This window comes from Carica papaya, chromosome 1 (genome assembly GCF_054855325.1).
Source record: "Carica papaya isolate Zhongbai chromosome 1, ASM5485532v1, whole genome shotgun sequence".
Taxonomy (NCBI): Eukaryota; Viridiplantae; Streptophyta; class Magnoliopsida; order Brassicales; family Caricaceae; genus Carica; species Carica papaya.
This window is the reverse complement of record NC_142309.1, coordinates 1,647,021-1,671,907: the sequence shown is the minus strand read 5'-3', so window position 1 is coordinate 1,671,907 and position 24,887 is coordinate 1,647,021. Positions and strand designations below refer to the sequence as shown.

The following is a 24,887-nucleotide window of genomic DNA, read 5'->3' as shown; positions in this document are numbered from 1 at the left end:
TTGGGCCCATTGGGTTTGCTTAGGGTTAGGTGGGAGTTGGGTTACTTTCATGGGATGGATATTAGTGGTAAATGTGTTTGTATTGTGGGTTTCATGACAGAGGGTTTTGTTATATGGCAGATTTATATGTTTACTCTCATCCCATGTGAGTATATATATATATATATATATATATATTGAGAAGACATGTGAGCATATTTATATGTCCAAGATTGCACCAAGCTCTTCACTTGCTTTCAAAGGTTTCCCAAATCAAAAATTCTTGTGTATAATGCTAAGAAATTGATTATATATTAATATTTATGACAATATTTAATAAATGCATATGAACTCTACAAGGTCAAAATCAATTGCCATATAGCATTTAATAAGTCATTACCTACATACTCTTACCCTTCTCTTTATTTAGCAAAATAAAATGTGAATAAAAAGAAGAAAGTAAAAAAGTGGAATCAAGAAATTGGAGAGTTCGTGACCTTATTAATATACATGAACATGAGTTTCTTATTTCATCTCTTTAATTAGTTATCTAAGATTATTTAATAAGTTAGAATCAAACTCAGGTGGCTTCCAAGAGCTACCAAGAAAGTAAATGAACATTCGAAAGAGAAAATGAAGAGGGGTAAAAAAAACGATTTATGCAAAAGATACTTCCCCTCATTTGGGGAAAAGAAGAAGAAAAAGAAAAAGAAAATAGAATACTACAAATGATGAGATCTCTTCGTTCTGTCTGTGGGGCAGCTAGCATGGGCCTAACCTGCTGCTTCATCAAGAGGAGCATATTTCTATCATCCTGATGCAACTAAATCAGCTACTTGATGCGCGTTTACTTCTCTTGTAAGCAGAAATTTCACCTTCGACGCGCTTGATTTCGTTCTGCAGGTCTTCCAAGTTAGTTCTGCTAAGGTGTTGTATTCCTTCGGCGCTTGTGTCAGCTATCAATGCAGAAAGATGCTTCAAACATGAAAGGTACTCGGACTTGACTGCAGGGGAATTACTGAGTGATTTTTCTAGACCGTACTGCATGTTAAAGATCCCAAATCAATCGCTAATTTTTTTATCAAAAAATCCAAGATTGTTTAACATGGTTCTCTATCAAAACCTGAAAAAAGGTGAAGCACCAAATGGATGAAAAGAACTATTCATATCTTATTCTGATAAAAATATCTTTGGCGTCAAAGATTATGCAGATTTAGGCTAGTCGCATTCAGAATCAAGAAAGAAAAATTAGAAATCAGAGCAAAAACTCCATCCCATATTCTGTTTCCTTTTTCTGGTTGATACTTTTCCTATATTCTTATTTAGCACCTTATAAAACAGTAACAGAGATTTCTGCACGCTGGACAAGATACACCAGCTTACACCAACTTTTGTTAATTAGGAAAGAAAACATAATATTTTATCATTCGTTTCAACTAAATTACCTATATGAATTCTTTTTCTGGTTCAATGCAAGTCCATAATCTCAACAAGTTCACATTTCAGCAGCATTCACTAATCCCAACAAGTTTGCTGTAACTATTGAGATATACACACCCAAGGGAAGTAAAAGATCAATCACAACTGATTTACCTCCTTGTAAGCAGAAATACATTGGACAAATGCATTTTTTGCCATATTTGTGGCTAAGTATTCTTCCTACATATTACAATAGAAAAAGAGTTTAGCAGAACGTAATAAAATTTAATAGTCATTTAACAGAAAACTAAAATCAAATCAGCCAACAAACATAAGCAGAATAATATAGAATTCCACTTGGGTTGGCCTGGCAAATAAATTCATTGGATAAAGTATCTGACTCTCAAATATAAGGACAGAAATAAAAAGAATCAGGTAGAGATAGGTAGAGTTGCTCGTTTACGCGCACTCTATATTAAACCGTTTTGGAAATGCATGACCACGGCCCACAGATTCCAGATGGGTCTACTGCAGGCTTAGACCCTTTTTGTGATGAGCATGATGAACTTTTGACTTTGGAATAGTTTTGCCATATAAGGGTTCCTTCAATTATACTAATATTAAGGTGATTTAGTTCATATATTATTTATTGTATTCAAATTAGTTCACACCATAATTTTTGATCAACTTAGTTCTTACAATATTGAAAAGTTTTCAATTTAATCTCTCATCATTAATAAAACTTAACACAATTAATTTAGGTATCACGTGCCAAATTAATTGACACTTAACACCTTCTACAAATTATGAAAAAAATCCATTAACTGACGGAAAAACAGATATTGCACATAGGTATTGTACATATACATATACATATATATACAGAGAGAGAGGGAGGGATCAATGGCAGGGACTGGTCATTTATGAATAGAAATAAGTGAGAAAAGCTGTGATGCCAAACCCATGCAACACTCTAAGAGCAGCCAAAATATAAAGAAATGCAGATAAGAGTGAAAAAGACATAATTCTCAGTAATTGGCGATCAGCATCAAGTAATGATACAAACTCTTAATACTAACCTTTGAATCTTGTAGTTCATTCATACTGACTTCCAAAACTCCAAGAGCATCAAGAGATTGCAACTGCAAGTAAAATCATAAAACCATGAATGTCATGTAGAAGAATGATCTCTATAATAGAGACCAGAATGTCACAGGTTTGTACCGCCATATTTGAGTATTTATGGCGTCTCTTTTGGCTATTTTCAAATTCAATGCACGAGCAAGGATTTAAAATGAGTCTGGCTAGCAATTTTTAATCACACTTGGTAGATATTTTTCTTATAAAAAAAGTAGAAAGAGAAGAACAAATACAACTCCAGGACTAGCTACCCTCCCTAAGGAAAGAAAAACAAAAGTAGAAGAGAGGAGGAAAGCTGGCTAAACTCCAAAGATGATAACTGACCAATCTTTATAAAAAGAGCACAATCAGAAAGAGAAGAACAAGTAAAACTCCATGACTAGTCATCCTCCTAAAGGAAAGAAAAAAAAAGTAGAAGAGAGGAGGAAAGCCAGCAAAACTCCAAAGATGATAACTGACCAATCTTCATGCAAAATAAACAAAGTATAATCTTTTCTTCAAAAAAAAAAAAAAACTCATGCATCTTAACCCACATGGATTCAGAGAAATCAACTCTACCCCAAAGAATTGAAAAATGAGAGACAAGCTCGGAAGATCCTGCCATATCTCCAACCGAATCCCCCACAACGCGGCAAAAATAGCTCTCTGCCCTAAAGACTTTCTTTCCTCTAGTGCTAATCACTTTAGGCAGGTCTACACAACAAACCAGTTAAAATGCCATACCTTTTGTTCAGTTTTTTTCTTTTCCAAAATGAAAAAAGAAATATATTAGATGAGGAAAGAGGGCATATGACCCATAGGAGGATAAGTAATTTAGCATAGATACGACAATAAGACCTGCTAACCTTGTTATGCATCACATCCACACTAGCTAAGATTGGCAAATGGGAAAAATTTGCAAATAAATGAGATGGAAATGGAGAAATTTTTTTTTATTCCAGTCAGTTGGTGGAGGCATGGTGAAGACCTCCCCCCCCCCCCCTCCTTGCTAACTGTTTTTCATATTTTTATACTTTTAGGTAGTAATAAAATATATTGCTTATTTTTCTTGATTTACTTTTAATTTTAACATCATGCTTTGTGTTTAATATTCTTGATATTTTAATTAAATTCTCAACCTTGTATTTGATTTATTTCAAATGATCTTTTAATAATTTATATTATTAAATATATTACATGAATTAAGTTGGGAGAGATGGCTGGTGAGGCGGGAGTTTTCCCCAAAAGCCAGGGCAGGGAAATTTTTTGCATTTGTGCTGTGTATGGCTCTTGCTCCAAAACCAGTTCCAACCCCATCCCTACTTTGGGGAACAAAAAAGAAAACCAGGGAATCAATACAATTTAACTTCTTTGAAACATAAAAGAGGAATCCTCCTAAAGGATCAATGCACTTTAACTCGTAAAGAAGCTAAGAACACAATCTTGTCTCACTTTTGATAACAAAATAGGATCATACTAAAAATTCTAGCATTTTCTTTTCCGATCACAGGACCTAAACCTTTCAAGCCACCTCCACTATGCAAAAACAAATGACTTAATATTCCAGCCAATGAGAGCATATTAAACACATGCCAAGGAAAGAACAATTTGGAGTTTGCAGACCTGAAGTCATTAGTATTATTCACTTAAGCACCGTTGTTCAAATAAATGCTCACACTTAAAAGGAACTATAGCGTTCCCAAATCAGGAGGAAAAAATAATACTAATTGTTGTTGTTGTATGGCTCCGACCTAAGCACCACTAACCCAACAACTTTTTGGGTCTAAACTATCGCCTCTCAACAGTTCAACCTCAAGTTAATAATAGTTTGTTATTTTAGCCCTTATATGAAATTCGACAATTACATTCTTTCCAACATAGGATTGTGGTATCAAAATCTCCATCACTCAAATTCTTGACGTCCTCACCATGTCCAAGATTACAATAACCTAGAGTTAATGAGTTGGCATGTACTCTGATGCCATTTGTAATTACCTCGTGCCCAAGTAACACTACCCCAATGATATTTCATACCTAAACCACTAACTCTCAAAAATTTAAACTTAAGTTATTAGGAATATATAATTTCAACTCTTACATAGAGTTTAACAATCATATATTTTTCTGATGTGGGATTGGGATATCACAGTTGTAGTTACAACTGAGGACATCAATGAAAGATCTAAGATTATATGACCAAAAAGAATGTGTTCCCAGCATGCCCCTCGAGATCTACCTATTTACCATGACTTCTATCTATGATATTCCAGCAATATGATTGATTCCCTTTTCCAACGTTAAGAGAAAAAAATATTGGCTCTGGAAACATCCTTAACACCTCAAATATTCACAAATACTAGAGCGGATGAGAAGAAACCTAACCCATGTAAGAAGATGCAGAATGAACCAGCAAAGAACTCCAATCTATGTACTCCATGTTATTCCAAACCACTCAAGATACATCCTAAGGGACTAAAATGATAACTCTTTTGTTCTTTCGAGGAATGAATCAGTTGTGCACATAAAATGTTCTCTTTAGCTGACCCAAATTCAACCAACATATATCAGTAATGGACAAAGCAAGTCCCAGAGTATCTAATCAACAGGCAGTAAAATAAAAGGGGTTAACAGTTTTGTATTAAAATCCTTTCCTCCATTCCCCCAAAGTCTGAGTGGCCACAGATCCACTACAAAGCTCCATCTGAAACAAAATTAGCAATCTTGAGAAGGGCATTCTTCTTCAGAATAGGTTACCAATAAAATCAGCTGTAACCTTCGTAGATGGATCTTCCACAAAACCATCACATGTTTAATGAAATATCACAAAAGCATCATATTAAGATTTAAGCTCCTCCACTTTAAGATTCCAGTAGACACCGTCCGTCCAATTCACCTTCTCCCTACTTCTAAGCAATGATTCAAAAACTCTGTATCAGTTAGAACTTCTCAATTTCGAATATTTGAGGATTTTTTCTCTCTTTGAGAAGAAATTATTGGGAAATATTTCTTCAAAAAAATATCATTTAAACTAGAGATCGTCTTGCATATACTTCGATTTTTTTTCTAGGATAGATTTATAATTTTTTTAAACGAAATTGCAAATGGTTCTTACTGTACCTTCACTATTTAATACCAGTTCATTAGCTGTAATGTCTAAAGTCTCCAACTTAAAAGCTCTCTCATTGTGCCAGTATTTGTACTCCTTACAAATGAGGTATATAATTCAAACCTTCCACCATTTTGTAGAAAACTACATGGCATATTTACCAGCTGGACGGAAAGAAAAGAAAAGGCAATGTCTTTCACTATCTTAAGTCAGAGTTTCCAAAAATAACAGATTGTTCAGAAGGTAACTGACCAGTATAAGCAATTGTGAATGCACATCCCTACGGGTTTCCTCAGGTACTGGCTGGTCTTGTTTGCTTCTTTGTTTTGTCAACTTATTTAGCACTTTCTCTGATATCCTGCATTGGAAAGAAGAATTGCTGTTATTTATCTATATGAATTTGACAGCGTATAAAATCTTAAGGTTTAAGAGGCGGCAACTACCAGATCTGAGCATATCAGGATCTGTATATGAGCAGCACCCTTGGTGGCTTATGAAGGATAACATTCTTTGTCTTAAAGAAAGGACCTACCTTATATGAGATACGAATTCTAAGGTTTTAATGTGAATTAACTACCAAATTAATACTACATATGCACATGTGCAAGGAGCAAAAACACATGTATGCTTGGATTGCTAAGTGTATGTAGCAGTGGAGATACAAAAGAAAGATATCTGCTTGTAGAATTCGAAGCATTAACAACAGAAAAAAGAGCGAACCAATAAAGGTCATCTCAGAATAACATATTATCAAATATTAATATTTTAGATATATGTTTTTCACAGAAAGACATTGATGTTACAGATAGTAAAAGCATCTTAGACTGAGTCATGAACCTAACATGGAAACAAAAGAATGCATAGACCACAGGGAAGCAACAATGATAGAAGAGAAGCAAACATTGGATCAAATATTAAAGGATCATACAAGAATGCAAAAAAAAGTGCATGTTTCATATTTCCTCAGGATTTTTTACTGCCCAAAAGAAAATGAATTATCAAGTAAGGAACGATAGTGACCTTGATGAATTGTCTAAAAAATCTTTTGCCTTGTCAAGTTCAACAATTGCTTCAGCCATATGTGTCTTTCTTAACTGATTGGATTTAAGCATCAACATCCTTGCCATATGAAGCATGTTGGCAGCAATCTGTCAACATTTAGAGAAAAGCTTAACTCAAAGGATTGCTAACTTTTTCACTTCACAATCTCAGCAATTATAGTTAAGAAATATAGCGTAGAGATCTAAAGTCTTGTTATTAGTTTTAAATGGATGAATCTAATGGCACATCTAGTTGGCTCAATAAAATACCTATCAACATGAAAAAAAAATGCTTTCATGAAATTGTGACCATATTGTGATGTTTGCTTTGCAACTAATAATAGCTCATTACCACATTACTAACATGTTTCCTTCAATAACTATAATTATAATTACAATTATAATCATTGAATATCATGTGGAAGGTTCGGAACATGATCAGACTTTGGGAAGACCCTTGGTTGGAGGGCAGTACACTCAGAGAGCAGCTTCCCCAAATTTATGCAATAGCTCAGAGAGAGAGAGGTCAAGATTTGTAATTCAGTTGTAGAGATTGGAGGAAGAGAAAAAGAACGGCAGGTTTTAGTGTAGACAAACTTGGATGACTGGAAGATCGGTGGTTATAAGAATTTGCTAAGGACTCTATCCTATGTGACATTGGGTGCGAGTAATGACATGCCGCTATGAAGCCTTACAACGAATGGGTCTTTTCACAATAAGTCATTTTATAGGCAGTTGTTCAAGCATGATGGTAACAATTATACCATCCTGTTCATACAGATTTGGAAGGCAAGAGCTCCACCCCCGAGCTTCTTCTTTTGCATGGGAAGCCAGCAGGGAGTGTATTTTAACAATTGATAAACAAAGGAGACAAGGCAAGATTTTGTTGAATGCCTGTTATTTTTGCAAGAGGACAAAGGAGATATGTAACCATGTCCTACTCTGGGGTCCAGTAGTCTACAAACTCTGGACCATGGGCTATAGCCTGTTAGGCATCAGCTGGGTGATAACAGGTTCAGGGAGAGATGAAATTTGGGCGTGGAAGGGTATGGGTTAGAGGAGAAAACAAGCGGAGCTAATTTCGCTTACCATCTTTTAGGTTCTGTGGAAGGAGATGAACAAAAGGCCATTTGATGGGGTTCATGATGTAGATGATTTTGACTTACCTAATAGATGGTTTGACATAAAAAGTACTTCCATTTGCTTCTTCTCATTGGAAAGCCTCCCTAGATGAAGCCTCACTACTGAAATCTTATGAAGATGGTTAAAATACTTATGAATGGTTCTATTTCTGTAAAAGAACAGTTCTAACTCTGAACCATCTTTTACGAGGTCTCCATTTTCTTGTCACTTGTGGTGTATAGCTTATGAATGCATGGAGGTCCACCAAACAACAACCGGCTTGGTTGTAGATTATTTTTTGGTGTGACAACTGGCAAGGAATCTGGGGGCATTTATAGAAAAAGAAGCTCATATCTCTCATTCCGATGGCTACTTTACAGGTTCTTTGGAATGGAGAAACAAAATGTCTTTTTAAGGTGTTTGTTATTTTTTGGATATGGTTTGTGATATATGGTTCTAAACCCTTTTTTATTTTGCAAAATTCAGTGCAGGATTTTGAGGACATTAGCGATACTTTGACAAGCTTATGTATTTTCTCCTTTTATATGGGTTAATCTCCTGTACCCTTTAATGCAATCCTTTTTCCTTCTAACAATCTATCTACCTATCTACCTATATATATACATATATATTGGTTGAATATATAGGTAAACCTGGACCTTTTTTCAGAAGCTATTTAGATCTATTATGGAGTATTTAATTTTGATAAAATTCTAGGAATGTAGAAAATATTTTAGAAATTTAGAATTATGAAGTTTTGTTTGAAATTTTTTGCCACATTTACAATTGTTTATGCACATTTACAACCCTTTCACTGTACATTATTTTACATTGGCTCAAGAAGGGCCTTTTATTGACAATAATATATTAATTGATTGCTTGTGCTTCTTCAGTTGGACAAAAACAGGTTTCATCAACGTTTATCTCAGATTAGACATGCATTAGTGCTTTCCATTAGACATCACACTGCTTCCTACCATAATGAGTGGATACATTTATCTCCAATTTATAGAGAGAAGAAATAATAGAGATTTTGAGAGCAAGTGTTCTCTCTTTGATAAAATTAGAAATCACTGATTTTAGACTTTGTCTCTTTTATAGAAAGATTATCCACTCCTTCATGAAAAAGATTCAGAAGGCTCAAATAAGTATCTTGCTCATGGGGACCACCCCTTTGGTGCTCTACAATACATTTCTCTTTTCCTTCCAAAAAATAACCCCACTTATTTTATCTGCGAAATCTTACTTTTTCCCGAATTTATCGATTTTTCGGAGCAAGTTATCTCTTTTTGATAAAATTACAAATCACTGATTCTAGACTTTGTCTGTTCTATTGAAAGATTATTCACTCCTTCATAGAGAGGATTCAAAAGAACTCAAATATATTATGTTCGACTCCCTTTTATAAGTATCTCATGTGGGCCACCCGTTTGGTACTCTACAATACATTTCTCTTTTTCCTCCAAAGAATAACCCCAATTTATTCTATCTGCAAAATCTTACTCTTTCCCCAATTTATTGATTTTTCTACTAGGAAGGCCTTTTCACTTACATTTCCAAATCATTCAAAAGTACCACTCAACTTACTATCATGCTTAATACTACTGAAAAAGAGTACTAGAAGCCAGAATCACACATCAGAAAGTAAATAAACATGGAAACATGGTCGGAGCGAATCCTAAAAATATTATAAGAGAGATCAAAGGCATGTTTATGCATACTTGTGTCAGAGTAATGTCGCCTCTTCTTTGGTCCTCTTTCATGTCTAATTCAAAAATTATTTCAAGGAAAAAATTTGTGATAATTGAATTTTCATGTGAATTTATGGATGAATGTCATCGTTTAAAGAAGTGACTATGTTCTGTATACCATATTCAAGAATTCCAAGAAATGTTTTCTACCCATATAAATTGGTGCATTATTAGTAACTAAGAGTATAGAGGGAAAAAATATCCAATTCAACTTATGATTATAGGTGTCATATTTTCCAAAATAACAAACCTGAACATGATCGTCCGGAAGTAAGGTTTTCCTGGCTTCAAGACACCTGTAAAGGAAAGTGAATAATTCTTTTTTGAGAATATGTTGGTGCAGTTAATAATGCCCCCATGCTTCTTTCAATAATTACCCAATAACTGGTTAATTATGCACCTTTCAAAAAGCTCCTGTGCTTCCCTTAAGTTTCCAGTTGATTGTAAAGTCAGGGCCAATGCTTCAGCAGCATTTACAGTGTCCAATGAATTCCATCCCTGTCATGCAGGTGGACATAATCTAACTTATCAATGATTTAACAAATGCATAAACAACAAGGAACAGTGTAACTGGAAATTGAACAGGCTAAATGACTTCATCAAAGCATGCCTTAAAAGCATCTGTGTCTTTCAATCAATGTCCTCAAGACAATTTAACAAGTTCCAAAACTATAGTACTTAACCTTTTAATCTATTTTAGTGGGAATCAAAATGAGAACCATTAACTAATTTATTGTATCAAAATTAACAAATGATGAATTTTTATAAAAGGGCAACACAATCATAGGAAATTTTGGGAAGCCTGATTCCCGCCATCAGAGAGTTAAGCTTTGTTGGAAAATATTGGATTGAAGCAGAATACCAACAAGACATAGAAAGACAACAAATTAAGAGTGGTAGCAATAGGAAGAAAATGAAGAGGATGACTCATGTTATGGTGTTTGTGTTTTAGTGTACGTTAAAGAATGAAATGTTGTGTATTTCACTGAATACAAGGTCCTATTTATAAAAGCGAATGATAACAATACAAGCAAGCAATATTAGTTACAAAGATCACAAAAATCGGGGTATATTACTAATATACCATATACCCTAATTTAATCTGATGTACATTTCTTGATACTCCGCCTAAAATTAGTGAATAGATATTATCCATTTCCACTTCGACAATAATCGTCTGAAATATAGAATTACTTAAATCCTTTAGGAAATACATCAGCAAGTTGCAAAGTAGTGGATATGTATGGAACGTATATCAACCTAGTATCCAGCTTTTCTTTAATGAAGTGCTTGTCTACCTCAATGGGCTTAGTTCCATCATGTTGTACTAAATTGTGAGTGATACTAATTGCTAACTTATTATTGCAGTAGAGTCTTATAGTTTCATCCAATTGAATCTTCAAGTCTTCTAAAATTATCTTCAACTACAAAAACTCATACATCCCTTGAGCCATAACTCTGAATTCTGACTCTGCACTAGATCGGGGCTACCATATTCTACTTCTTATTTTGCCGTCACTAGATTTCCTATGAGAAAGGCACAATCCTCAAAACTGGATCTCATGTCGACTAGTAATACTGCATAGTCCACTTCAATGTATGTTTCAAGAAGTAGTTCATTGTTTCTTCGGAACATAATTCTCTTTCCTGGAGTACCTTTCAAATACTGGAATATTCTGCAGCAGCTTGTAGGTGCATTTCTTTGGCTTGTCCATAGATTGATCTTTGTGTTTCTATTAATATTTTTAATAAATAACATTCTTCTAAAAAAAGAGAATCTTATTCCCAAGACACCAACAGGGTGGCTCCAATAGCAAAGGAATCTATAAAAGAGAAATATCAAGAAAGAGATAATTATGATAGCAGAGGATAAGTTATCCTCCTAAGGAAAAAAAAGAAATAGAACAAAAGAAATAAGGAGAGAAATTAGAGAGGGCTAAACATAAAAGAGAGCCTTAATTCCTCTGAAACCAAAATAATGGTAAATCTCTAAAAGAACCTGTGTGCCTTGTCCCTCGAAGAAATATCACCTTATCCTAAATAAGATAAAAGTATAAACGAGCTAATGAGCTAATTGAAAATCCTGACATTGTCTCTAACCATACAACCCAACTGCAATGAGAGAATCACCAATAAAACTTTAAATCCATACTTCCACGCACAAGTCCTCAGAAGGATGGATTAAACGGTGTTTTTCTTTACCGGCTACAAGGACAAAGGAAATGAGGGTTTGAAAAACAGGAGAGAATTTGAGATGGCTATCAAGTCACCATTAAGTATTAGGTCATTCCTCTTTCTTTGATAGAGAAGGAAATATTATTAAAGATTAGAGAAGCGAATGATACAAAGATAAGGACAAGACATCCTCTAAGACCTCCACGAAAAGGATTAACAGAAAACAAAAAGAAATACAAAAATCAGAGCAAGATAGACTCCCACTTCCACTGTTGAATGGATAAAGAAATGTCTTTACAAGGATTATGTGACTAGCCCAAAGTGAGACCAAAAAGGATTAGCTTATTTAAAAATTCTTGTGTAACATTTAACCATGACACCCACAACCCAGCAAAAATGGCACCTTTCCATAAAACTTTCATCTTTAACCCATTTCCTTATAGATGAGAAATCAAGAAACATTTCGCTCCTTTTACTATTGGTTTTTCGATTTGGCACGATAGGAACTCATAGATAAGAAACATCATGTGTACTCACATACGTAATCTGCTAAGTATCTGCCCTCCTTTACTAACATATAAAATCTCAACGTGTTCAACATCAAAAAACATTTCATGGTCCAATACACGGTGAAATTTTGAAAAATTATCTAGATGTCAGCCGGTGGGAGAAATCTCATAAAGTAACACCCGTTTCCCCCAAAGGTTCAATTTTCTTGTTCAACAAGATACAGAAATTGTGATAGAGAAACAAGAGATAGATAATGAACCAACACTGAAACATGTGTAAATTTCCACATCCCGTGCACTACAAGAATCAGTAATCAACTAGAACATTTACGTGAATAGCAGCATCACCTAGAAAAACTCCTGCAGGCAACCTTAAACAAATAATTAAGGGAAAGAAGATAAAACCTTAGATAATTCCATAACATGCAAGATCTTCCTTTGTGTATTTTCAGCCTCCATGGAACGATTGGATTTTAAATATATCTAAAGAAAAGAAAAACAATGTAAGTATGCTTGCAGAAGATCAAGAAGGACTTCTAGTATGAAAATGAGACTCAATTGAATATGGTAAACATGAAAATATCAATACATTAGAGAAATTAAGCATCAAATTAGCAATAAGAAAGGAAGACAACAGTTTGACCGTATAAGTAAGATGAGTAGCACTTTTACTAACTCTTTGGAAAGTGAAAGTTCACCCAAAAGGTCAAAGTCCTTATCTAGACTGCAGCTCTTAGTAGGATTAACACTAATGACTTGTTTCATAAGCAACATATATCTTTTCCTGATGTTGATATGATGTTGTCTGAGGCGTCAAAGATTAACAACAACTTACTCTCGCATTGTAAGGTGGCTTCTCAAATTTGGTTCTTTCAATCTTTCCTAGTGGTTATATCTATAAGTTTTCAGCAAAAGTGTTGGCTAGAATGGCTTGTTTGGGACAATCAATATGGTGGTGAAGGAGGTCCAACAAATTTTGTAGAAGAATGACAAATTCCTAATGCTGCCCTGATACCAAATGAAGTTGTTGGCTCAATAGAGAAGGGGTAAAGGGCCTGATCCATAAGCTCGAAATGGGGAAAGCATATAACCATGTAGCCAGTAATTTCCTCATCTATATGCTGAAGATAATGGATTCTGGGGACACATAGTCTTCTAGGATTGACGCTTGTCTTTTGTCCTCCTCTTTGCTGTGACTTTTAATGGGGGAGCATCAGAAGTCTTTTGTGCCTCAAGAGGCCTCAAACAATGCGACCCTCTATCTACTAGTTACAGGCCAACAAGAAATGGATGTTGTTGTTTTATTTAAATATTTAGTTACATTTAGTTAAATACTTATCTCAATTTAATTAGGGTTAAGCTAAGTTGTTATGTTCTTGTTTTATTAATTATGTCTGATGTATTTGGTATCAGAGCCTACTGCTGCCGGTGATTTACAATCTCCAGCAAGAATTCGAGAATTTTCTCAAATGTGGAGAACCAGATATAGGTTAGATTTACAAGGGTCATATGTTAAAATTTTATCAATTTTCAAGAAATAGTTTGGCATTTTGCTTGGACAACAACAACGTGTTTTAGTGAGCTTATAAGCTGTTTAAAATAAAAGTTGGAGTCTAACAGCTTCTAGAAATGCTACCGCAAGAGTTTATATAATACCTTACAAACTCTTGATTGTTTACCAAATGCGTAAAATAATTTAAAATGTTGTTAGAGAGTAAGCTTCTATGAACTAAAAAATAAGCTAAGCCAAACACTCTTAAATGTTTTGTTACCTTAATTTATTGTTTTTTTTATCATATATTTATTTTCTACATTTGAATGTATCCAATCACAATCAAATCTTTCAAATCAATTATTCAATATGAAAATTAAAAAAAAAACAACATTTAGCACTTTGCAGAGGCAGATGACAATACAACCTGAGCGAGATATTTCAATCTCCTGATGCATGATATTGATTCCCCTTGTCCACATCCCTACATAGTGAAGACAAAATGGACAATACCCAATAAAACGAAATCAATAATAGAGCATCACATCAGACTAGCATCATCTATCACGTAACATAGCAATGCACCTCTAATATTCTAATAGAATCTTGAATAAGTGCTTCAGCATCACTCTCTTTTCCTTGGAGATACAGCACCTGTATTGGAAATAATAAAGCATCTGAAAAATTCTTATGCAGAAAGAAAAGACATTCCAGAAATCATCAGCAAAGAAAAAACAAAATGAAACAAGAATCTGAAGTATTTGAGATACCAATGTGGTCCAACCACACTTAAACCACAAACTTAATACGCTCAAATCTCACAAAAATAGCATGTAGCTGGCAGCTATAGGGAAAGAATCCTTAAATAGGCATGTGAAATTCCCTGTTTACAGTATTTTAGAATAGCTGAATACAAGACATGTAGAACATATTCCCGTGAGTTTTCATTTCAATATGTAATAAAACACGGGTAGCCGGCGTAAAAGGAAAAACAAAAGTATTTATAGCTCTATTTTCCTATTACACATTAAAAGCCAAATCATTGGAGTTAAATACCTTTAACATACATACTAACACTGTCTAGTTTTAGAAGATGGACTCAAAATATAGGAGATAGCAATATGAAGTGAGCTTCCGGTATCAGTGTGTATAGTCAAACAACACCTCCTTCATCAAAGGAGTGCTTCTATATGTTTATGTCTCTCAAAGTGGAAAAGAATATATCCTCTGCGAGAAAAGAATAATTCACAAGAAGATAGGAATAGGAGAATGATATTTCAATTGAAGACCAGTTCTTGGAAATCAAACTAACATGAACGACTAGGTTAACGGCACTCATAGAAAGGGTGGATATATGTTTTATGATTTAAGCTATTGACAGAATCTAAAGCCCAGCACCATCAAAGATACAGATTATAGTATGCTTTTATTAAGTTTTAACACTTTTTGTTGAAATGCCAAGCAGTTGAAAAGGAAATGTGAGGAACAGAACAATCAAAAGAAGAAAATAATAGACAACTGTAGCATGTAGACTCTACAAACTGCAGATGGAAATTCCAACATAAATAATATAACCAAAATGGCTAAAGATGAGAATTATAGACTAGTATTTCAGCTCATCAATGTAATCAGTGCCTTCTTCATAAGTCCGTGTCATATTGATTAGCTGGACCCATTAAGGGATTTGAGATGCATCCTTAAAGCCAGTCCAATGCTTTTTGTAAGATTGATATCATTACAACTATGTTCCTTATTCACCTTAGTCGTGTCGTTTACACTGAAATTTACACCCAATCCATAAGCATGGTAAAACTTAGGCCAGTTGACTCAAAAGCCACAACCCAGGATTAATTTGAGGCAGAGAATGAGTTTTTTCGTATACATCATAATTTGCCACTGAGACAGCATGACTAATAAGAATAACAATAATAAATGAGAGATATAACATATTAACCTACACTGACTTTATTTCTCTCACCAGCATGAACCAGTTTGTGGTAGTATTAGTTCCCTCACCCACTTCTTTGTGTGGTTTAACAAAGGAAAGGCCCATGCTGATAAAGAGGCTATCTTTCCCAAGTTTAGATTAAAAAATCATCCATTTTTACAGTACAAACAGTAAGAAAGAAAGAAGATTTAAGAAAGTACCATTCCCAGATGATACATTGTATCCGCATAGTCTATGTGGTCCTCTCCCAGTACATGCTGCTTTATCTGAATAATTATTATGTAATGTTATAATTTCACGTATTAGAGAAAGATTGGAATATGAGTTTTAAGGTTGACCAAAGTTAAGATAAGAGTAAAATAAAAAATCATCTTCACACAATAGAAGGAAACAAAAATATATTGCTCTGTTATGCATGTTATAAAAGTCTAGTACATACCTTTACAGCACGCTGCCCAAGAATAACCACACAGAAAAAAGAAAGAAAATATATATTAGCACAATCGATCTAAATATCCTGGGGTAAACAAAAATAGTACAATGAAAGGTAATAAAATATAAATGTCTAGGAATAAAAGATGAAACAAGTTGTCAGGTTTTTTTATTAGGGTCATTCTCTTTATTTTTGTGAGAATCTTCGGAATCTTATAGATTATCATATAAATCTTGTACACAGATTCCACCCTCTTCACGCTTGTGAATAGATGATATTACAAAAGAATAAAATAAAATAAAATAAAATAATTCAATAGCCAAATTGAGATAAATCAATATATGAGTATACTTGTATTTACAACTATTAGATAATGGAACTTTTACACAATAAAAATAATAGAAATAAAATATATTTAGTCACCTCATAGCATACACGGGCTTCCTCAAGTTTCCTCTGCACAAGATAGAATTGCCCAAGGTTGTGAACGGCAACCCCTACACTGTACAATAGCAGGTTGCTTCAGATGAACAACAATAATACAAAAATATAGGAAGGAGCTGACTGTATACATCACTAAATATGATTTGCAACAAGAGAGAAAGAGTGAGAGACAGGCAGAGAGAGAAACAAAAACGGAGACGCAAGAGATATATATATATATATATATATATGTATGAGGCAAAACAAGATATTTGAAGCAAAATGTTAAGTTTAGACAGATTATCCACACTTGGAGGTGGTAGATACGATTGTGAAATATAAACTTCAGTATAGGTGGTATAGCCAAAACATCATTATTTATATTCTTACACATGCCAGCTAACTGGATATCAGTACAAAAGAATAAGAGAATACCTAAAATGAAAGGGAATTAAACCAAAATTCAACTGTACCTAGCCATTCTATTCATGACATTTATAAATTCACATTTGTACATACTATGTTAGAGTGCAAAAAGAAGTTGAAGAATGCTTATTATTTAGAGAACGACACTAACTATATCATACATTACTTGTCACGATTCAGAAAATAACTATATAGTACCGTATATCTTCATGACCATATGAGTTCTCCAGGATGTTGATGGCTTCCAAGTACAAGGGTTCTGCTTTATTAAATTCCTTTTTAACTCGATAGAGTTCTGCCTGAAAGGGTAACAAAAGGCAAGGAAAGGTTTTCTAAATAACCTCTAAAACACTCCACAAAGGAGACACAGAGAGAGGGTGTCTGTGCCTCTCTGTCTGTGTCTAAATGCATCCAAGAAACCACCACCTTCCCGATTCTAGTGCAGCAGACAAAACTATCAGCAAGTAAAGTGTAGGAAGGAAAAAAAGAATTACAAAGACATTGACCTCATAATTCTTTGTTGATAGCAGAAACAAAACACCAGTTTATTTTATTTCTATTTACGTTTCTGCAAAGCCTAAAATACCACAGCAGAGGCACCCATAACTAACATAATGAACCTAGAAAGAATTTCAAACTGGTCCAAGACCACCAACAGCGATGCCCATTGCCTTCACATAACAGTCAAAAGACTAAAAACCATGATAAAATCCACCATACAACTAGATATTCCCCAACAACTGAGTTGATTTTGAAAAGCAAAAGTTGTTGATACTTAAACTGCTTCTAATACTAATCCACCCGTTTTTTTTGTGAGAAAGAAAGAAATTATATTAACATAGAAAGAGAATACAAGGTGGGAGAACAAGATGCCCTCCCAAGATAAAAGAAAACCAAGCAGAAAACAAGAAAAAACGTAAAATAGGAAACTAAAAAGGGAGATCAACATAAAAGGGAGTCAAAACTTCTCAGCATACTACATATAGTATATCCCTAAAGAACTTCTGTACTTTATCCCACAAACAAAACAAAAGCACCAGCATATCCGAGCTGATTGAGCTCAGAGGATCCTGGTATTACATTCCAACCATAAAACCAACTCTGAGCAGAAAGAACACCATATGATAACACCTTAAACTCCTTTCTCCTCATCCTACCCCACAGATGAGTGAAAAATGAAGGAAAAAAGAAACCTCCAAAGCAGGAGAAACCCACACCTAAATAAAGACTGCAAAATCCCTGATTCAGCACAACCTTTTCTTTTTTAGATTCTCAGAGCTGGTTGTTTCCTTGAATTAAATAAAATCAATGAGCTGAAGTTTAACTCTTAAAATTACTCTGCCTATATACCAATATTTACAACAAAGAAGATATAGTTAATTATCCACAGAAAATTTTACTTCTTCAGAAGCATTTTCAAGAAGTCTGTTATCTGATTCTCACAACATATTGACATTTTTTGTTCATAACGTTTTACTTCTAAATGTCCATTTTCTATAAGCTTATCATAATCTCTCAGGATTAAGATTTTAGAAGAGGAGAAACATTTCATTAGCCGAGCATTAAAATAACAAAGCATCTCAAGTTCTTAACAGCAGACCCACCAGATTGTTGCATGCAGATGCAACATGAGGATCATTCTGTCCAAAACCTTCTTTGGCTTCTTGCAGTGCAGAAAGAAAGAACCTCTCAGCTTCCTCGAGTTTCCCCTACAAACGGACAAAGAGAAAAATATTGATGAAGCCAGCAAACAGAAAAGAATACCAAACTAACAAGAAAAGCAATCTTATGTCACATACTTGCCTGCAAGAAAAAGTCTCTCCCATTATCTGTAAAAACCCTCCACTTAGATGTATGTATATTGGACACCACAGAACCATCCTCAATTTTGCGCAACCCAGTTATTTTAGCCCCTTCCACATCATTTCCAGAACTTGATTCAATTGAAGCACCTTCTGCTTGGACAAGGTTTGCATTTATCCCCATAAATACAGCTGCAGCAAAACTGGGGTTGTCACTGAAGGACTCTATCACCCAGTAAAGTATCCTTTTTGGCAATTTGTACACTCAGTTATATAATGTCCCTTTACAGGTAACTGTGCACTAATCATGTGCTAGGTACCGCATAATAAACTGTTAGAAAAGTCAGCAAACATTCTCACCGTATGTGATAATGTCCCTTTTCAGGTAACTGTGCACTATGAAAGATACTAGGTTTGTCAATCAGATAATTTTAGCTATATTTTTAGACAGTTAATATTTTTTAATATTAATAATGGATTTATCATGACTATAATTTATGAGATCCATTTCTTTATTATATATAGAGCTCACCTGATATCAATAAAAGTAATTAAATAATTTATAATAAATTAATAAATATATAAACTTTTATTATTTATATTTACAGCAGTCAATAAATAGTCAATATAATTACACATCAAATTTAATTTAACACATAAAGAATTTGTTTTGAGATCACCGGTAAGTAATGAGATTAACTAAAGTTTAATAAAAAAACTTCTATTTAAGTTATATTTGAAATTTTAAGGTAAATAATAAATTGACAGAATTTGCTTTCTGCTGAAAGATTAAATGACATTTAGACTCCATGACATAATGAATAAGGCAGTAACATTATAAGTTTGATATGGAACCATGCCAATGCTAGAATGATAACTGTTGTTGTAAGCAAACTCATAAAGAGGAAGATGCTCATTTCAATTGTCACTGAAGTCGAGAACATAGGCACACAACATATCCTCCAATGTTTGGATAGTTCACTCAAACTTCCTATCGGTCTGGGGATGATAGGCAGTGCTAAAATACAAGTTAAAGCCAAGAGCTTTCTATAAGCTAACCAAGAAATGGGAGGTGAATTGAGGATCTCTATCGAAAATAATGGAAGATGGAACATCGTGGAGTCGAACAATCTCCTTGACATACAAGCGGGCTAACTTGCTGGTGGTGTCTGTTGTCTTGATGGAAAAAAAAAATGGGCGGTCTCGGTCAACCTATCCACAATGACCCATATTCGTTGTGACCAGAACTGGTTCTAACTTATCATTCACAAACTTGCTAGAATGAGGTTAGGAACATGCCTCACTTGGGACCAGATTACATCCAGGAAACTATTGACAAGTTTGCCATTATTCGCAAGAATCTTACCACAACAGTAGGAGACCACTAGAGTTTGCTATTGGTGGCCTTGTCTTCCTCAAAATCTTTCCTTATAAAGGTAAAATGCAGTTCAGAAAGAAAGTAAAACTGAGCCCTCGATTTGTGGGACCTTTTATGATTTTGGAGTATATTGGACCCATGGCGTACTACCTTGCTCTATCTTCTGAATTCATGGGCTTGCACGATGTTTTTCATGTTTTCATGCTTAAAAGGTACCATCATGACCCTTCTCATATTATTCCACACCAAGAAACCCTTGTTCAAGCAAACATGACTTATGAGGGGTTTCTAACCACGATTCTTGATTAAACAGAGAAGGTCTTGCATAATAAGAGGATCTCGATGGTGAAAGTGCAATGGAAGCACCACATTTGGAGAAAGTGACATGGGAGATCGAGGAGGAAATGCAGAAGAAATTTCCACACTTATTTAAAACTAATTTATAGGACCAAATTTTTTAAATGTGGAGGAAATGTAACACCCCAAAACTTTCATGCTTAATGTGTTGTGTAAAACTCCTATTTATTCATACCCTAAGAACGTTAACTATTTAAATTGTTATTTTAAAATTTTTGTATAATTTTGAGTTTACTTAAAAATTATTATTATTTATTTATTTTTGTAAATTTATCATTAATTTTTAAAGTTTTAGAAAAAAACGTAAAAAAGGGCAAAACAATCCTACGAAAAAGCAGCAAAAAAAAAAATTTCGCTTGCCCAAGCTGGTCTTGCGTTTCGTGCACATGAGGGCACGCGACCAGCCGGATGTGAGCTAGCGTGACATCCCATTCATGCATGGCATAAGGTGCACGATTTGTGCACTCACCATATCGGGTGCAAACACCGATCGACTTTACATACCTGTGCACTAGCTTGCACGTGCAGGCGCTTCAGCCAGCACACACGACATACATTGGACAATGCGCCCGTCACCTCTTGGGGGGCATACGCCGCCGTTCTGCCAATGAGCCACTACCATTTAGGAGGCATGCACTCTCCCTTGGCTAGCGTGCTCTCAGCCTTTAGGCTAGACGTCACGTCATTATTGTCTTACTAGCCATCCATCAGTCATTGCGTCATGTCAGTCAACTTTTCCCTCTTTCTCCTCATGGATTCATGCCACTTGATGGAAATTCGATGAACCATTTAATCTATAAATAAGGGCCCCTCCCCACCACTTCTTCACACACCATTTTCATTTCACTTCATTTAAGAGAGCTAGAGAGAGAGAAATGAAGGAAGGAAGAAAAAGAATGTAGGAGAATCTACATGTTTTCGAAAAGGAAGATTTTGGAATCAACATTGAGGCTGCAGGCCTTATAAAAACCTATCAAGACCACAGTATCATTGTCTGTCACATTCTAGAAAGCAATTAAATCAGATTGACCAAAACCAGGGTGGCTTGATTCTTCAGCTCAGTGCATTATATGTACATAAAAAAGCATAAAAGATCTATAGAATCTGTGAGTGAACTTAGTGTTATCCTGGACAGGAGCAGTTTAGAAGTTGAAAAAGACTGAAAAGAAAAATTTTATGGAAGCTCTAATTTTCGATTATCATTTAAATTTAAAAAAATAAAAGATTTCAACCTTTCTTCCTAGAGTGGAAGTCTAATTAAAAATTCAACACTATCATCAAATAAGTACACTAAACCAAATTCTGTTAGAAAAGAACTCAACGGCCAAATTAACCACACTAACCACTGTAGAACGCGAAAGCACATTGGAATAACCTGACAGTCTGCTCTAATAACCAATAATAACAGTCTGCTCTAACACATGTGCCAAAGTTTTTCAGAAAAGTCAAGAAGTATCTGTTAACAACTCTCAATCATAAATTTGTCATTTATATTGCAATTTTCTGATGAGGATTGATGGAAATTTATATTAGAGAACCAGCAGAAGTTCCTTATTAACTATGCAACACACAAACTTGTGAAAAAAGAGCATACCAGCTTGTCCATAGATAACCATCCACAGGCAAGGATCCATGTGATCCATTCTCCAATCAGAACCTTGAAAACCATTTTGATCCGAAATTCTAAATTTGTCTGCAAAAACACCAAACACCCGTCATACAGAACATAAAATTATCATCAGACAGAAAGGACTGAAAAGATAATCTATTCTACAACATTGTACCATAAACAGTGTAAATAGTTGCAATACGGCCAAACATCTAACGATATAAGCATATATATTGCAAGTACCTTCCAGTAAAACATAACACAAATCATGGCCATGGAAACACCAAAAAAAAGCTTAAAATGAGCGGGGAAGTTTACAGGAAATAAAATGAGAAAGGAAAGAACATGAAAAATAAAAAACGAAGCACGTAGCTTTTAATGTCTCTATCCATTTGAAAATAAATAATTACCATGTCTCTAACAACATAAAATAGTTTACAGCAAGAAAAGCACACGACTCAAGAAACCATCCACAGCAATAGAATTGTAATCTACGCTAATCAAACCAAAGAAGGTTACTCAATTAAGGAATAATGTCATTGTCCGCGTAGGAGAAGGAAAGGTCTCCATTCCCCAAATTAAACACCACCAGTATTCATTACACAGATATTAACACGAAAACAAGATCTCGCACATAAAATTTGATCAAAATCCCATGCAATTCAATATAACCACATCGTATACACACATATGCATGTCTCTGTATATACATACACACAAAAATATGCATAAATAAGATGCGTACTGGAAAGTGAAGTGGGCGAAGGGCTGATAGCTGTTTTTGGAGAATCAGAGAAAAGTTTTGAAGAAATACGAGTTCTTTTAAGCAAAGAAGCTGCAGCTTGCCGCAGAAACATCATTGCGCTTGGAACTGTTTCAATGCTGGTTTTTCCGATTTCGACCTTAAACCCTGTTTCTGCGGTTTTGCGAAGAGGAAAGTGAAAGAGGCCTTGGGGGTTGTTTCGTTACGCCCAAAAATTATCCAAGACGGAGAATAAGATTTTAATGTCAATTCATAAATTTCATTGATAATGTGATCTATATATAAATAATATCAAAAATATTATTTGTCAAAATAAAGATAACTATTAATATTAAATATAATTATATATTAGATAGAGATAAAATTTTAAATATTATAAATAAAGTTAATATGAAAAGATATAAAATAATTTTCAATTTAATTTATAAATATAAAAAAAATTTAACTGATTATAAATTATATACTATATAGTTTTGAAATATAATTTGTATGTAATATAGAATTTATCCTACTAATTTTTAATATTTACTTATATATGTCTAACTTATATTTTTTTATTTTTAATGTAAAATGTTATACCATATTTATACATTATTTTATAGTATCTTTTTTTTATTAAATTTATAGTTTATATGTAATCAAAGTTTATGTACGATGCTCGAGAGAACATTTTGTACCGAAAAAAATAATAATTTATAGTGAAATTTTAATTTTTTTTAATTATTTTGAATGGATTGGATTTAAAAATCGTAATAAGATTATGATTTGATGTATAAAAAATTTTGAATTTTCAATTGTAATACGTAAATTAAATTTTTTTAATTATTTTATTATTAATAGTGTATTTAACATCGTTACGTAAATATTTACATTACATAAAATATGTTAATATAAATATTAAAATTCAAAAATATTAGCATTGGAGTAACTATTTAATAGTTAATTTTTTTTGTAACATTATATTTATAAGTATCATTTAATTAAACAATAATAATTAAATATGAGATGAAAAATATTATAATGTTATTAATGTTAATTTTTTTTATAATTTTAATATTTTATGAATTTATATGTAACGCCCGGGAATTGGAAGAGGAAAAAAAAAAAAGTCACGTCAGCAGCCACGTTAGCAGACCCAGTCAGCAGTCCCGGCCAACCAGGACCTGCCACGTGGCAAAACTACGTCGACCGGGGACGGGCTACGTTGGCGATCCGCGTACGTGCGATCGACGGTCCAGATCAAGCGGACGTACGGACGGCCCAGATTTAATCAAAAAACGGATAGCCCAGATTAAAACAAAATGGACGGTTGAGATTAAAAGGCAAAAGGGTATAAATAGAACCCCCACACCAGACCACAAAAACCCTAGCCGCCTGCCCTCGCCGGAGAAGATGAACCAGACGCCGGAGACGCCGGCCGCCGCCACCCACCGCCGCACCGGGGAGATTTCTGACCGCCGATCGAGGTAAATTTCATACCTCCGACTCGTTTTTCCACGCTGATTTTTCCTGTGGCCAAATTGGAGCCAAAATTCTGGCCAAACGACCGAAAAACACGGCCGAAACCCAGCGGCACCGCCGCGCCCCTTCTCAGTTTTTGCCTCCGATGAGGCCTTTTCCGGCCTCCGTTTGATGCAATTTTTATATCACCGTGATCACCATTCTTTTATCTACAGGTTGATCGGAGCCGAATCACCAAAACACGAACTTCACCGGAGAGCCGCCGCACCCGAGCGCACCGCCGCCGGTAAGCTTCGATTTTTCGTAATTTTTTGGCCCCCCGAGGGCCCTAGGGTTGTTTTATCGCAAGAATCGATGCAACTGTGGCCGAATTTGGCCGAAAACGGCTAAACCGAGGCGAATCATCGCCGCAAGTCGCCGGAGCACGGCGGAGCCGCCGTGCCGGAATTGCGATATTGGCCAAAAAGGGGCCCTGGGCCTAATTTGGGATTTTTTGAACACGTGCAGGTACTAGTAGTGCGTTTCAGTTCCTCGGAAAAAATTCAGGAAAAATTAGGGACAGCCTGTAGGCGCAC

At 34.7% G+C, this 24,887-nt stretch overlaps 1 protein-coding gene across 3 annotated transcripts; it reads right to left on the bottom strand.

Annotated features, from left to right (window-relative positions):
• Positions 1–486: 486 nt before the first annotated feature.
• Positions 487–23,088, bottom strand: LOC110825855 (Tetratricopeptide repeat (TPR)-like superfamily protein). 3 transcript variants are annotated; one of them, XM_022056373.2, is made up of 18 exons: positions 22,834–23,086; positions 22,074–22,172; positions 18,746–18,936; positions 18,547–18,651; positions 17,141–17,241; positions 16,517–16,595; positions 16,100–16,111; positions 15,861–15,926; positions 14,298–14,366; positions 14,140–14,196; positions 12,626–12,703; positions 9,937–10,034; positions 9,787–9,832; positions 6,644–6,771; positions 5,876–5,981; positions 2,478–2,540; positions 1,573–1,638; positions 487–1,020 (listed from the first exon to the last, which is right to left on the bottom strand). In XM_022056373.2, exons 1-18 carry the CDS (start codon positions 22,946–22,948, stop codon positions 808–810), a joined length of 1,692 nt encoding a protein of 563 aa, XP_021912065.2. In that variant the 5' UTR covers positions 22,949–23,086; the 3' UTR covers positions 487–807. The 3 variants fall into 3 exon arrangements, with proteins under 3 accessions (XP_021912065.2, XP_021912066.2, XP_088069156.1); XM_022056374.2 differs by lacking the exon at positions 1,573–1,638 and having other exon boundaries at positions 22,834–23,088; XM_088213030.1 differs by lacking the exon at positions 16,100–16,111 and having other exon boundaries at positions 22,834–23,085.
• Positions 23,089–24,887: the final 1,799 nt, after the last annotated feature.